We start from the raw sequence: 15,638 nt of genomic DNA, 5'->3' as shown, positions 1-15,638 counted from the left end.
ATGTATATAAACATACACTAAAATATACATTCAATTACACCTGTATACACATTTGCTTCCATTGTCTCACAATTACTGTTACTTTTCAGTATAACTGGCAAAACAATTGAAGACATTCTGGTTTTTGAACTGTTTAGATAGCATCTTCCAAGTTTCTCTACCGAGTACCTCCTAGAAAAGTGTCTGAATTCAGTTCTCCCTATCCTCACAAACAGGAGAAGATTTGTAGAGTTTAGGGCATCTCAGTGGAGTGGGCCCTTGTGAAACCTTTTTCGCACTCTTTCCCACCTGAGGAGTGGGGAGGGGAGCTTCGTCATCTAGGGTTACAAAAATGTGATTTTGTGATTGTCTCAGGAGGCAAAGTGCTTTGAGACCCAGATGACTTTGCTACAGGGCAGTCGTTTCAACTGGCCATTCTCAGACCCCAGAGTCCACGAACTGCTTCAGAAGTTCAAAGAAGCTTCAGAAGTTCAAAGAAGCTACTTTCAACCATACAAACCCGGAGATAATGCCACTATTACCTTTTTATGATAAGTGAATGCAAAAGGAGGCCAGTGAACTGCTTATCTTTCTCAGCCTATGAATTTGCTGGTCATGTAGTCATTCTGCTGGATGTCTTCCTTCCTACTGCTGATAACTTTCTAAATCTTATCATAAAATTGGTGAGCCTCTTTTACTGTCAGTCACACCTCTTTTGCTGCAGGATAAACATGTGATATGTTCAAGTGGTCCAGACTTCCAACCTAGTTATCACAGTCACAGAAGATGGACAACAACCACATAGATAGAACAAAATATTATTGTGCACTCCAAGATTGCAACACAGTCTATAATTTACACCCATGGATGTTTCTCCCACACTTCTTACCAACAGACTTGGTGTTGCTAAACAAAATCCAGGAATTTCTACACGTTAGAAGTGTTCATCTGTATGGACGCAAGTCCGGCCCCATGCCCCTGGGGTGTAAGCTTTCTGGGACAGTCAGAAGGCTTTGGGATTGAACAGTGCCTCTTGTCACCATGCTGTTTGACCACTGTGTTTCCACCACTTCTCACTGTCCTCCATTGCTCAATATGAAAACCAAATTTCAAACTATTTCTGGTAATCACCCACATCTTTAGGTTTGATGGGCTGTTGCAGACATGTCATGGAGCTTAGTTCAAACATAATTTAGTCAGGACATTTGTGTCACTTACAGTGATTACATGGGCCAATAATAATAAATACATATTAAAAAACCAAATAAGTGAGCTTGCCCTACCTTAGAAGTAATTAAGTACTATATTGCCCAGTTTTTAAAAAGGTAATGGATAATTACTTATGGGGATGCTGTTTATTTATCCTTAGCTACAATTTAGCAGATTAAGTTTGAGTCTCCTAGGCTTGACTGTGCCAATATATTAACAAATATATTTTATTTTTTTTTCCTAGTTTATGAATGTTTCCAGTCTCTATATGACTTCCTTGCACAGCTTTGGCCTAAGTAGTTTCCCACACAGGGGAAGGCTGAGCATGCCTATGGTTTGAGCTGAACAGAGCAGTGGATCATTAACAGCTCTCCTCAGTTACTGCACTTCCATACGCTCAATGTAACTTTCTGAGGAATTTAAAGTCTATTTCTTTAAGTTTTTGTACGCTAATCAGGTTAGGTTGAAGGCACAAAGCCATCACAGTTCTGAGGATTTAACAGCAATTTGGAAAAAGCAATAGAGCTGTGCATCTGGACTTCATTAAAAGAACTAGTGTTACCACAGGAATCAGAAAAACACATAGGCTTCAAGGGTCTGAGTAAAACATGTAAGCACTGGGCATCAGAAGGTATGGATGATGACAAGCTAATTGACAGCTTTTCAGTACACTCCATTCTTTAATCTGAGGTAAAAATGACTCTCCCTGGAGACATTTGACATTGCTGAATAATGACAGCAAGAATAGACATACACATTTCAGTTTAACTGCTGAAGAATCAATGAATGTGTATGAACTGGCTGTTCATACTTCAGTGTCTGGGATGGGAAATGCAATCTCAAACCAGAAGAAATAGCTAACTGAATCATGTCATGCAGCAGGAAAGCTATGATGTCACTATCACTGAAACGTGGTGGGATGACTCGCATGACTGGAGTGCCACTATGGGTGGCTACAGGCTCTTCAGAAGGGACAGGCAGGGTAGGAGAGGTGGAGGGGTAGCTCTATATGTTAGAGAGTCTGTTGACTCTGTAGAAGTTGAAGTCAGTAACAATAAGGTTGAGTGCCTGTGGATCAGAATCAGGGGGAAGGCCAACAAGGCTGATATCCTGGTGGGAGTCTGGTACAGACCACCCAATCAGGATGATGAGGGTGATGAATTATTCTACAAATGGCTGGCAGATGTCTCAAAATCACCAGCCCTTGTTCTCGTGGGTGACTTTAACCTGCCGGATGTCTGCTGGGAACTCCACACAGCAGAGAAGAGGCAGTCTAGGAGATTCCTAGAGTGTATAGAGGATAATTTCCTGCTCCAGCTGGTAAATGAGCCTACCAGGGATGGAGCCCCACTAGACCTCCTGTTCACAAACAGAGAGGGGCTGGTGGGAGATGTGGTGGTCAGTGGACGTCTGGGACACAGTGATCATGAAATAATAGAATTTTCAATACTCAGGGATGCAAGGAGGGCTGTCAGTAAAACCTCTACACTGGACTTCCGGAGGGTAGATTTCAGCCTATTCAGAAGATTAGTTCAAAGTGTACCCTGGGAAACAACCCTTAAAGACAGAGGGGTCCAGGGGGGATAGACGTACTTCAAGGAGCAAGTTTTGAAAGCACAGGAGCAGGCTGTCCCAGTGTGCCAAAAGGCGAGCTGGTGGGGAAGACAACCGGTCTTGCTGAACAGGGAGATTTTGAAAGAAATTAGGGTAAAGAAGAGAGCCTACTGATTATGGAAAAAAGGGCTGATTACTCAAGAAGAATTTAGGAATATAGTTAGGTCGTGTAGAAAGAAAATTAGAGGGACAAAGGCACAACTTGAACTGAATCTCGCCACCTCTGTGAAGGATAACAAAAAGTCCTTCTACAGATACATCAATAGCAAAAGGAGGGGCAAGGAAAACCTCCATTCTTTACTGGACATGGACGGGAATATAGTTATCAAAGATGAGGAAAAGGCTGAGGTATTTAACACCTTTTTCTCCATTTTCAACAGTAAGACAGGTTCTCCTGAGGACAGCTGGCTTCTGGAGCTTGTAGAAAGAGATAAGAACCTGAACAGCCCCCCTGTAATCCAAAAGGAAACAGTTATTGACCTACTGAGCTGCCTGGATTCCCACAAGTCTATGGGACCAGGTGGGATCCACCCAAAAGTGATGAGGGAGCTGGCGGAAGAGCTCGCCAAGCCACTCTCCATCATCTACCAACAGTCCTGGCTCACTGGGGAGGTCCCAGATGATTGGAAGTTGGTAAATGTCACGCCGATCCACAAAAAGGGCCGGAAGGAGGACCCGGGAAACTACAAGACCGTCAGCCTGACCTCAGTGCCTGGCAAGGTTATGGAGCAGATCATCCTGAGTGCAATCACACAGCATCTACAGGATGGACAAGGGATCAGACCCAGCCAGCATGGGTTTAGGAGGGGCAGGTCCTGTCTGACCAACCTGATCTCCTTTTATGATCAGGTGACCTGCCTGGTGGATGAGGGGAAGGGTGTGGTTGTGGTCTACCTGGACTTCAGCAAAGCTGTTGACACTGTCTCCTACAGTATATTCCTGAAAAAACTGGCAGCCTACAGCTTGGACAGGGGCACTTTGTGCTGGGTTAGGAACTGGCTGGAGAGCCAGGCCCAGAGAGTGGTGGTGTACGGTGCTGCATCCAGTTGGCGGCCAGTCACTACTAGTGGTGTCCCGCAGGGATGAGTGTTGGGCCCAGTTCTGTTTAATATCTTTATTGATGATTTAGATGAGAGGATTGAGTCCATCATCAGCAAATTTGCAGATGACACTAAGTTGAGGGGGAGTGTTGATCAGCTGGAAGGCAGGAGGGCTCTGCAGAGGGACCTGGATAGGTTGGAGAGTTGGGCTGATTCCAACGGGATGAGGTTCAACAAGGCCAAGTGCCGGGTCCTGCACTTTGGCCACAACAACCCCACGCAGAGCTACAGGCTGGGGACAGAGTGGCTGGAGAGCAGCCAGGCAGAAAGGGACCTGGGAGTTTGGATGACAAGAAGCTGAACATGAGCCAGTAGTGTGCCCGGGTGGCCAAGAAGGCCAATGGCATCCTGGCCTGGATCAGGAACAGTGTGGCCAACAGGTCCAGGGAAGTGATTCTTCCCCTGTACTCAGCACTGGTGAAGCCACACTTCGAGTACTGTGTCCAGTTCTGGGCCCCTCAGTTCAGAAAGGATATTGAGGTCCTAGAGCAGGTCCAGAGAAGAGCAACGAGGCTGATGAAGGGATTCAAGCACAAGTTCTGTGAGGAGAGGCTGAGGGAACTGGGGTAGTTCAGCCTGGAGAAGAGGAGGCCTAGGGGAGACCTCATCATTCTCTACAACTACCTGAAAGGAGGTTGTAGCCAGGTGAGGGTTGGTCTATTTTCCCAAGCAACTATCAGCAAGACAAGAGGGCATGGTCTCAAGTTGTGCCAGGGGAGGTTTAGGTTAGATATTAGAAAGAATTTCTTTACAGAAAGGGTAATCAGACATTGGAATGAGCTGCCCAGGGAAGTAGTGGATTCTCCATCCCTGGAGGTTTTTAAGATGAGACTGGATGTGGCACTTAGTGCCATGGTCTAGCAACTGCAGCGGTAGTGGATCAGGGGTTAGACTTGATGATCTCTGAGGTCCCTTCCAACCCAGCTGATTCTGTGATTCTATGATTCTATATTTTTTTGTTTAAAAAAAGTTTGCTGTTTCTTATGGAGGGTAGAAAGCATTTTAAAAAGAAAATTCTGGGCATTAGCAATTTATTTATCTTGCTCATTGTTTATGCTCCTGATCAAGCCTAAGAAGGAGAGCTTCCACATCTCCCCAGAAAATCCTTCCCCAATTACCTTCTCCAAATCAGATTAATTTCACCAATATGTTTTTATTCATCGCCCTCTGCCCTAGCTGGATCTTACCCACTGTGCTTAGAGAGCACTGTTGCCAACACCAGAGGTCTCCTTCTTATGGAAAAAGAGTCAAAAAAAAAAAAAAAGAAAAGAAAATGACAAGGTAGTTTGCCAACTTTCTTATCAAATCAGCAAAACCAAAGCTTTAAATTCTCCTCCTTATGTAGTTTCCAGTAATGAACTGAAAAGCCTCTAGAGAAGAACAGACAGCCTCTGGCTCAGAAAGCTCTGCAGCCTGCAAGTAGGTCTTGGGAGTCCAGTTAAGCATGCATGGAGCTGCAGCTACTCAGGGCGGGGGGAGTGTCTCATTTCTTGGGGTAAGAAAGGGAAAACTTCTTATTCATATGTAAAGCAATCCCTTCCTATCTTATCTCTCCTCTCTCCACTATGTAAAAATATCCTGGGCCAGAGAGAACAGTGGACTTCAGAGGGAGAAAGGGCTCTGGGAAAAAGGCATTAATCATTGTCTCTGTGTCTTTGTCACTATTATCCCACCAAGAGCAAGCACAGAGGGCAGCAGTAGGACCACTGGACTCCTGGAAAGTTCTGTCTATCAAACATCTCAGAGATCCCCATTTGCTCAGGTGTGTTCAGTGCTGATAACACAACCACAAGCAGCTCTGGAAACAAAAGGATACTTTCAGACTACTCATTCACTCAGTCACAGAATGAGGACACAATTAATATTGTATAAGAACTGCTGATGACCTGCAGGATGTGAAGAAAGGAGGCTTCATTATTAAAGAGTATTTTATCTTTTACTTGAATAAATATTTCTCAATTTCCACATAATGCTATCGATAGCAAGCCTGTTATTTGGCATGTCATAGTCTCTTTCTTACCTAGGCTTAGATAAACATAGGTGCTATCATTCACTCAGAAACATTTTTCCCCTTAAGTATGTATAAACATGAATTTATCTACCTCCTACTTCAGAGACTGCTTTTAAAAGATTTTTTTTCTACAAATCTATAAAGTTAATGAGAAGTATTCTTCATTCTTGCTAGTGATCAGAGAAGGAGGAATTAGATACCAAAGATAAAACAAGTTAAATAGATAAAGGTCCATCTCCCTCACATGCTGCACAGATATATCAAACCTCAAGATTCAATGTGTAGCTAGCGAATAGTACATGCAGAAAGTCAGCTAAAGGAAAGCTTTGAGCTGTGAGCTTGTGAGTGAGCTCGTTACTGTCCTGGTCAGAGCACAATCTGGTCCCCATCACCACTTCAACCTACAACACTCTCAAAAAGCATCACCCACGCCTGGCCTTAAACATCTGTCCCTTCAGAGGGGCCAGTGCAGGACATCTCCTCCAGGGAACACACGCACATTACATGAATAAACTGGCCACATGACAGGGCTGTTTCTCCACATAAAAGCTACAAAAATAGCAGCTGTTCTGAAGAGAGGGAACGTAAGAGGAGTTGGTTCAGATGCTGGTACTAAACCTGAGTTATTTCTTTTTTTTCCCTAACTATATTCTTGAGTGACTTAAAAAATGTAGACTTTTTGCTTTCATTTACTGTGGGGTTTTTTTTCCTATTTAAAAAAATATGTACTTCTGACAAATATTTTATAATGTAAATGGACTTCAGCAGGCTAGTGTCTAAATTGGACCTGCTTTTTTATTTCAGCTTGTCCACTAATGGTATTACTAAGTCTCTAAGGATCTACCTTGTACTCTTAAGTCCTCTTTTTTCAATATTTTTATTTCCACTGCAAGATATCTCCAGGTCACAGTGGTAAAAAAAAAGAAAAAGAAAGATGGGAAAGTTAAGCCCACACATTTAGAGATGCAGATAAAAAAATCTTTGGACCATAACTTTGTTATTTGATATAAAGTGCATGAACTACTTTAATAAAATTTTTAAATGTTAATACATTGGTATGGTGCTGTCCCATTTTTTTATAATGAGTCCCACTCATCAATTTTATATTCCTGATGTGGCAAAAGCCACATCTACATTAAGATTTTGTGTCCATGCACTCCTATTTAAAACTTATTTGAAAGGTTTTTAGAGATAATACTCTGAACAGATAACTGGGTTTTGTCCCCAAGTCTTGGATTTCATTGAAGTCCCACCGTGATGTCTTTTTTCATGCATGAGCATTCTAATTCTCATTTTAAGAACATTACCAGGTCTCACAAAGGACAGTTCAAAACCAACACTAAAGCATAGTCTAACCATCTAGGGATCAGAAGACGAAGAAAGCAAGTTCCTCCAGTTAATACCTGAACCTTTAAAAGCATTGAAACATGTTTAAAAGTTTTGAACTGGAATACTCGATATGTAAATAATCATACATTTAAGTTTGCAAACTCACTCATAGGGAGCAAAGTGTTACATAGACTGCACTGAATCAGACAAGAATCACTAGGAGTAATTTTTAAAAAAAAACAACTTCAGAGATTACATGTTCCCATTTCTGATAATGGATTCAAAATTATATGGGTTTTTTTTTCCAAATTAATGTCACTTGACAGTAGGCCACCAGATTTTTAACTGATCACAAAATCCTCATGAAGAGGAAATAGATATTACTGAAATATCTACAGAAGATCTTGATGTACAAAAATTTAATATTGTCTATAATTATTTCAGTAGCAGAAAAAAAAAAAAAAAGGTAATTTATTATCCATGTTGTCATTTACTGAAGGAGTCTAGGAAAGTTTTTAGAAGAGTCACTTCATTCACATGGAAATTCTCAGAATGTACAGGTGTTCTTTCACAAAAAAAAGTCAAACCACTTCCCAACCTATATTTAATAATTTTTCATGTTGTATATAAATGTATATATGTGCTGGTTTATAGATGTTTATTTTTACATATTAATATAGAAATTACTTTTCTTGTAAGGATGGAATGAATTCACCTTTTTGATTTATCACACTCCAACTAGGAGACATTCATCCGTATCAGAAATTAAAGTAACAAGACACAGATTATATTTTTATGGAAATAATTTCAAAACAGACCTGATATAAACAATTTTGATAAGTTTTTTCAAAACATATCTGCACTGGCAAGCACACATGCTTCATGAAGAGATGCAGGTACTGTACTAATAGGCTGCTGCTGCAGGAGCCTAACAACACCAGGTGAGATCCTCAGGCTTTCTCTGAGTCATCATTTACACCTGACTGTGCCCCAGCTCCACCATCGTTACCAATACACGTAAAGCACAGGAGAGGTGTGTGAACGTGCAGAAAGTATGTGTGGCACCTCTGCTCTTTTTTCAACCCCAAGGCCCACTGGTTAAAAACACTGATGAGAGCTGAAGGGCTAGAAGACTTAAAATTGCTGTTTCTGCCCAGAGGGACCTGAGCTTGCATCAACGAGGTCCCAGGTAAGCCATCTGCAAAATGCTCTGAGCACAGCCGGCGGGCTGCTCCAGGCCAGCGCTCCCTCAGCCAGCCCTCAGAAATGATCAAATATTGACTAAGACAGAGAGAGGTCATGAATAAACAGTGTTCATGGGAAAATGAAGTTGGGCTTCTGATGCTGATCCTTCTCACATTTCAGGAGGCAGTGCAGAAGGGGATAGGGTGCAGGTCACAGACCTATTCCCTGGCATTTTCAACTGACTGCTGTGCACAACTCCTACCTTCCTGTATTGTTTTTGTAGCATTACCCATTTTGATGGATGTTGCATAAAGATATCAAGCATTTAAGAACTAATTCCCCTAGCTCCCAAAGCCTACAGGTTCAGTGTTGTTCACTGTAAGTTGTTAACCCAAATGGCTTACTGAAGGCCCAAAACATTACTCAAATTCTATTAAATAATAAAACTTCATTACTGCTGCCTATTCCATTTGTACAGCTCCAAGCATCAACCAAGAGTTACATCCTCATTTCCACAAGCCCATAGCACAGTGGGACTTGATGATCTTATAGGTCTTTTCCAACCTTAACCATCCTATGAGAACAATTCTGTGACACAGACACTCACACAGAGGCTGTACCAGTCCAGTCATAAACTGTGTCAGCACTATGGTACACCAGAACAAGGGTACCTTGTCCTCAGTATTTTCATCCCCCACATTAAAAGAGCCACCTGTTTGAATTTCCAAAACTGCGTCACTAAAGTACATTTCCAATATCCAGGTATGTAGCTCAAATTTCCCAAGTCCTAAGAGTCCAGCAGGTTCCAGATAAAGTTGCATCTACAGAGCATTCTTGAATGTTTTACCATCATATTTAGATATAAATATAGATATAAAGTTAAATCTTAAAAAACTCTTAAACAGTGTCTCCTGGTAATAAAAGGTATTCTGAATGCAAACAGCCAAACGAGTTGCTGAAATCAGTCTTGTCAAGAGCTGAAAGTTTTAAAGGCCTAGAAACATTACACAGTCCCAACCAGTATTATTCACTGTAATGAAGATGGATGTTCTAAACAAATTAAAATACCTTTAAGAAGATAGACACACATATAAAATGTTGCCCTGAGGAGAAGAGGGTAATGGTTCTAGACTGGCTTTTCAGAACTATTGTCTTGTTGTACATAATTTATATATGTAATAAGTACCTTTTTTTTTTTAATTTTCCTTCAATTCAGAAATACCTGTAGTGTGGCATATTCTGTATGTTAAAGGAAGATAAGAAATAGTACAGAAAAAAAAAAAAAACAAAACAAAAAATCAGAAGTGTTGAGAAGTGATGCTTACATTATCTGATTCCCCTTCCTCACACCTCACTGAATACAACCAAAAAGCTTTAGAGTCAGCATTAATTAACTCTTGTCACCTTTTACCTTAGGTGGATCCCAGATAGTTTTAATGAAGAGACTATTCTTTTATATTCAACAGAAAAATGCATTTCTATGAGATTTGAGTCTCGTAAATCTTTCTTTCTGTAAATCTACAGGACGTGAGAATAGTCCCTGGTAATTACACAAGAGATGGCATATATGGGCCCCAGCTCAGACCTCTGAAGTTGTTCATTGGAAGACAGTTTGAAACCAGCATCTCCCAACATACTATGTGAAAGGTCTGAGTTCAAATCTCTGCTGTAAATAAGAAAAAGAAATGTTAAGGAGCTGCCTCGTACTTATTCACAGAGGTCAGCCCAATTTTGAGATGGGGGCATAGGCTCCCCAATTAATGAATCTATTTGCATTCATTAAGAAAGCCTGAATTCAAAGCAAAACATCTGTTACAGAATGTGAAGAAAAAAACAGAGTAAAACAAACAAACAACCCCCCTAAAAACTAAACCAAAACCTAAAAAGGCCACACAGCTTTACTTTTGCATTTCCTCTTCTTCACATCTTTTTCTCATTCCCCGCAGTGATGCTTAGTGCTTACATGAAGCAATTCCAGCTGCATGGCTTTCTGTTCCTTTTCAAATTCTTAGGCAATCTGAAAGGAGGAACTCAGCAACAATTCTTCTCCTCAAATTCCTTGTTTCTGTGTTCATTAAAGGATGTGCTCTATAAAGCCTAGCTCTAAACATCCCTGGTATAGCTGTCTGCTTTGGAGCTGTTCGCATGAGCACTAATTTGTTCTCAGCAGAGAACATCAGGAACATCAGGGCACGATTAACCTTCTTCAGCACAGCTATCCAGGCTGGGACTCAGGTGTTTCAGCGTAGGTGGCTAATGGTATTTTTGATGCCCTAGGATATTCCACCCAACCACCACCCCTGCAGGGCACACAGTTCCCATAGCCCATAGCACAGCAGACAGCCCAGTGTAGATGTCACGAATAACCTAAGCCTGCACCCCCTTTGTTGTTTTGGTCTGGAGCACTAGAGCAATGTAGAAATAAATCACCAAACTGTTCCCGTTTACTATGTGCCAGGTTGTTTTGCAGAGAGGTTTTGGTGAGTGGAAACTGGTTTCATTTAACAGGTTACAGCTAAGCCAAAAAACCCACTGCACATTCATGGATGTGCTCCAATATTAGAGACATAAGAATCTAAACCCATGACTGATCCATTCAGACCAAGGAACGTATGTTAGGGAGACCTAAACTGGGGACCAGACTAAACCTATGCTGAAGTAAAAAAAAAAAAAAGATTGCATGTAGAGATATTTTAAAGTCCTCAGCACCAGATGTTTTGATCTACTGATCTGCTTCTGTTTTACTTAGTTTCTTGATAAGCTGTGTCCCATGCACTGATAAGTGAATTAATTACTGAGAATTATTCACTTATTGTCAGGTTTATTCTACTTTAATTCTCTACCCTCTGTACTCTACATTTACCTCTCAAAATAACAGAGAGAACAATTAGATGATTTTATTATTACTCCAGTCAAAGACAAAATATCAAATTAATTGATCAATTATCTAAATGAAAATTTTAAAAGGTGCAGCCAGGTTTCGTACTTAGACAATGGTGGGAAAGGCCATTGGAACTGCAGGCAAAACCACTGATTTCTTAGTATTTATCAGAAGTTAAATGTCATAAACCAACACAGCAGCAAATAAGAAACAGTGTACATGGTTCCCCCTCTGTTGAAAATTAAAAGAGCCAATTTTAGTTCCAAGAAAATAAAATCCCTATAACAACATAATTTTTATTTAACCTTGCAGACTTTAAAATCAATCAGACCTTTGATCTAGAATTTAAATTTTTTTGGGGGGGCCACTTATCCCAAGTTAAGTCTTACTACTAATTAAAATTACAACTTTGAAAGGACAGGTAATATTTGAAATGTTTGTGTAGTGTATTATCCCTTGATGTCCAAAGCCAATCCTTGCTGAGAAACATGAAAAGCATTCTTTTATTAAGGGATTCCAACCCAATAGAATCATTCAAAAACTTACGCTTTTATAGCTGCTATCATGACTCATTTCTTTGATTTGTTATGAAATTATCTAAGTTTCAGCTTTTTAATCAATGTCAGAGGCCTTTCTTACAGTTTGGCAGCCAAAAGCCTGGCTTACACTTTTGGCAGACTCTTGCTATTTGTGTCATAGTAGACAGTCTATACTGAACAGCATGGATGTGCAGATTTCCCCTCATGCACCTATCAAAATAGAGCAAAGTTCTTTGAATCCTAAGGTATTTGCATTCTCTATATGCATTTGTATGGTAACTATGCACTTTTCTATGTTCTATTGAAAATGCTCACATTTGGCTACTGAAGGTAGTCACCCTGAAACATGATTTAGATGGCAAGTCTGAAATGTATCAGAAAATGCAAAAGCACTATGTATTTCTCCTAGCACAATAGTTAAAGTTCTGACAAATTGTAGCAAAATCATATCCCTCCAGTCAATCATATATTCTGTGCAGGAATTCAGCCGTGATTGTAAGGTACATCTCTCAGGACTAGTACACTAGCAAGCTAAATTTGCCTGAAATTCAAATACATAACACATAAGGCTTTTTTTCCCAGCTGAGTTTAACAGCCACACAGAGGAGCACCCATGCCCCCATGTTTCGTCTGAAACTCAGCTCAGGAGTCTAACAGGCAGAATGCAGATGTATGCACCAGACAGTGAAATGTAAAAATGTAAATGTAAAGATTCTGTAAGCTAGCTTTGCAGGTGACTTTTGAATTTTTTTTATTAAGCTAACCTGAGCTATTCTCTCCTGCTATTGCATGAAGATTTTCTTTTCCTAATGCCTTCTATAAGCTTCCAGTCATATAGTACCACTTTTAACAAAAAAAAATCCAAACAAAATCTTCCATCTGTAGTTATGCTAAAGTTTATTGTTATAAACAAGGTCACCAATAATAGGTACAACTGCTGTCTCTCTTTTAAAGGTGGTGGTAAAAACAAGTAATTACCTTTAAGAAATCAATTATCTGAAAAAAAGGCTCTTCTACCTAAGACATAAATATACTAAGAAGCATCTCAGAATCTGAATTAAGAAGACGGGGAAGATTCATGTCTCATTAAGAGAAACGTCACAGAAATAAGCACCAGACAACCATAAAAGACAAACTGTTAATTGTCTCTCTCAGTGTAGGCCTTTGTATGCACTTACTGCTATTCTTGTTTTATAACTGCTCTAGTTAATGGATAAATCAATTATGTAATTGTTGGCACAGGGAAGGATCCTTACAAGTTTCATCTGCCTGGATTTATTTGCTGAAGTGACCCTAAACTCACTTGAATATGCTGGCAGCCTTATCATCAAAAAAATTCAAGACAACAAATCCGAATACTGCTGTTTGGGATGCAAATATATATTTAGGTTGCTATTTCTCTACTTAAGTGTTGATTGTTTTCATTTTTGAGGTATGCTGACAGCATCAAGAATCAGACTGGGGATGTTAATCATCACCAAAATGATGCCGAGTTCACTGCTGCTTCCTTCTCTGAATGTCAATGACAAATGCTTAAAATCACACTAACATGTGCAACAGAAATAGGCAAAAGATGCCAGTTGGGTTCACAGAGCATAGTCCACATAGTCCATCTCATCTTTAAGCACCATAACTTGGGTGGAAAACAAACAGTAAAACAGAAGTTGTGCAGCTAAGTACCTCCAACAACCATCTCTGAATTGCTGCTTTCCTTGAGGATGTTTCTCACTAGACTGCAAGTGGATTAAATCCTAGAAGCACAGTGTAAAAAGAAAAACAGAAGAATGTTTGAAATCCAGCACTCCTGGATTTCAGGAAAGACTCACCTGCCTACTTGATAATGCTGTACCTCCTGCAACATGCCAAGTTTTAACTGTGCCTGTAAATATTTCAAAGTTTGGGATATGGTTTTAGTTCCCTAACAACATGTGAGGATTTCTTGATACAGATATTCACACCTGTGTTAAATTGTGGCATTGTCGGCCTAATAACAAGTTGAACTCAGAAGGGCTCAGTTCTGTTTTCAGACAGCATTTTTTGTAATCTAAGGTTTTATACAGCTAGCTGCTGAACTAATGACTCACAACCACCCCTCTTAAAATAGAAGAAAAAACCAAAGACAAAGCTAGCACTAAGTACAGGTTAATTTTTTACAACCTGCTGACCCACAAGGCCATGAAAGTGAGTAGCTGTTGTCCCACTTGTCCTTAGCCAAGCACAAAGCCTGAGCACGATGGTCTCCCCCTACACATGATTTCCAGAAGTTAAACTCCAAAATGAGAGCTGGATGCTAGTCTCTCAGCAGAGGCTGAAGACCAAAAACAGACACATTTTATCTGTGCTGTTTCTGAGGAGACAGCATCAAGCATCCCCACACAATCCAGATACATGCTCTGAAAGGGGAGGGAGGAGGAGAAAGGAAGCCCTTGCAGCCACTGTGAGCTGGAGATCCCTCAACTCCTCTCCCAGACCACTCACTCTGGGTTCCCGCAGCATCACAGACATTCACAGGACTAGGAAAGTCACCCCTGGTCCTGAGGCATGCTGGAGATTTCAAAATACTCCAGTAAAAAATTTTAGTTTAAACAAGAAGCAAGTTCAAGTGCAAATTGAGACTCTGACACAGGTTTTATGGAAAATATTAATACAGCATGGTTTTAAAACCTAAATAGCCCCTTAAAAGACTAGGATTGAAAAATAAAAGCTGCTAAAACATTCTGTTTGAAAACAAGAGTAAAAAAGGAGAATAAGGTATTCTGCCAAACCGAGATCTTGTAGCTTTCTCTTCCTTTCACCTACTCCTTATTACCTTACTTGTTGTTCTATTAGACATATCATAGTCACACAGATGTAGCACTAATCACAGCGTAGGAGTTGCCAGCTGCCTGGGAGGATTAAGCTACTCTGACTTTATCCCAACAGGCACCAAACAGTGACTTAGGAGAGACAGACATTTAGCTGACCCCTTTGTAAAGAAACAGGTGCCATCTGAGCATGGGAAATCCTTTCTGGTGCAGTCAACTCCCCCTCAACAGTTGACAATTTAAGGTGAAAAAAAATTAGCAACATCTATCATTTTGCACACTGAGGTTATGCAGAAAGTGCTGAGGCTTCTCATGAGTGTTGCTTGCTGAAAATTATTATGGCTTAGCATGTTACCCCAGTAAAAAAAAAGTCTATATTAAATAAATAAAATAAAAAAATAAGGATGATTGGGGGTCATCAATTGTACTTTATGTTTCAGATTTGATTTTAGTCTAAGATCTACACTTGAAGATACTTCTGCCACAAAGTTTGGGCACAAGCAAAGAATAATCAAAATTCTTCCCTTGAAAACATTTCAAATTTTGAAGTAAGCCTGAGGGGTAAACCTTTGACAGCTTTTGAAAACTTGAGACTGGTACACGTTTCCACAGGACAGCACACAAGAGAGAAAAATGTGAATTAAGTCAGGGCAGAGAGAATTGGGACACATAGCAGGAAGCAAATACTCCAATGATGCCACAAATTTCTTCTGGACCCACATAGAAAGACGGTATTAGCCATACCCTACTGCATGTCCTGTGCCCATCCCAGAGCTGTAAGATCCGAAAGGGATCACGGAGAAGCTGCCCTACCTCAGCCTCTCATGCCTTCTGAGCCTTGGGGCACAAGAAACCTGTCTCACCACAGTGGGCACAGAAGGGGATCTGTACCGTCACCCCTGTTGGGAGGGAAGGGTTAAAAGTGGAAGAATGGTGAGGAGGCTGGTTGATTTGCTCAAGTGACCATGCAGCTGGAAATGCTGAGGT

At 40.6% G+C, this 15,638-nt stretch overlaps 1 protein-coding gene across 1 annotated transcript in view; it reads left to right on the top strand.

Moving 5' to 3' along the window:
• LOC108498196 (RNA-directed DNA polymerase from mobile element jockey-like) overlaps positions 1-10,071 on the top strand; it is a 43,986-nt gene extending 33,915 nt beyond the window's left edge. The window contains 3 exon segments of the mRNA XM_017816597.1: positions 2,930-4,186; positions 4,189-4,319; positions 9,952-10,071. Coding sequence (XP_017672086.1) covers positions 2,930-4,186; positions 4,189-4,319; positions 9,952-10,071 — 1,508 coding nt within the window.
• The last annotated feature ends 5,567 nt before the right edge of the window (positions 10,072-15,638 follow it).

This window comes from Lepidothrix coronata, unplaced genomic scaffold (genome assembly GCF_001604755.1).
Source record: "Lepidothrix coronata isolate B3197 unplaced genomic scaffold, Lepidothrix_coronata-1.0 Scaffold57, whole genome shotgun sequence".
Classification (NCBI taxonomy): domain Eukaryota; kingdom Metazoa; phylum Chordata; class Aves; order Passeriformes; family Pipridae; genus Lepidothrix; species Lepidothrix coronata.
Note: the sequence above shows the minus strand (reverse complement) of the source record. Positions and strands in the feature narration are given on the sequence as shown.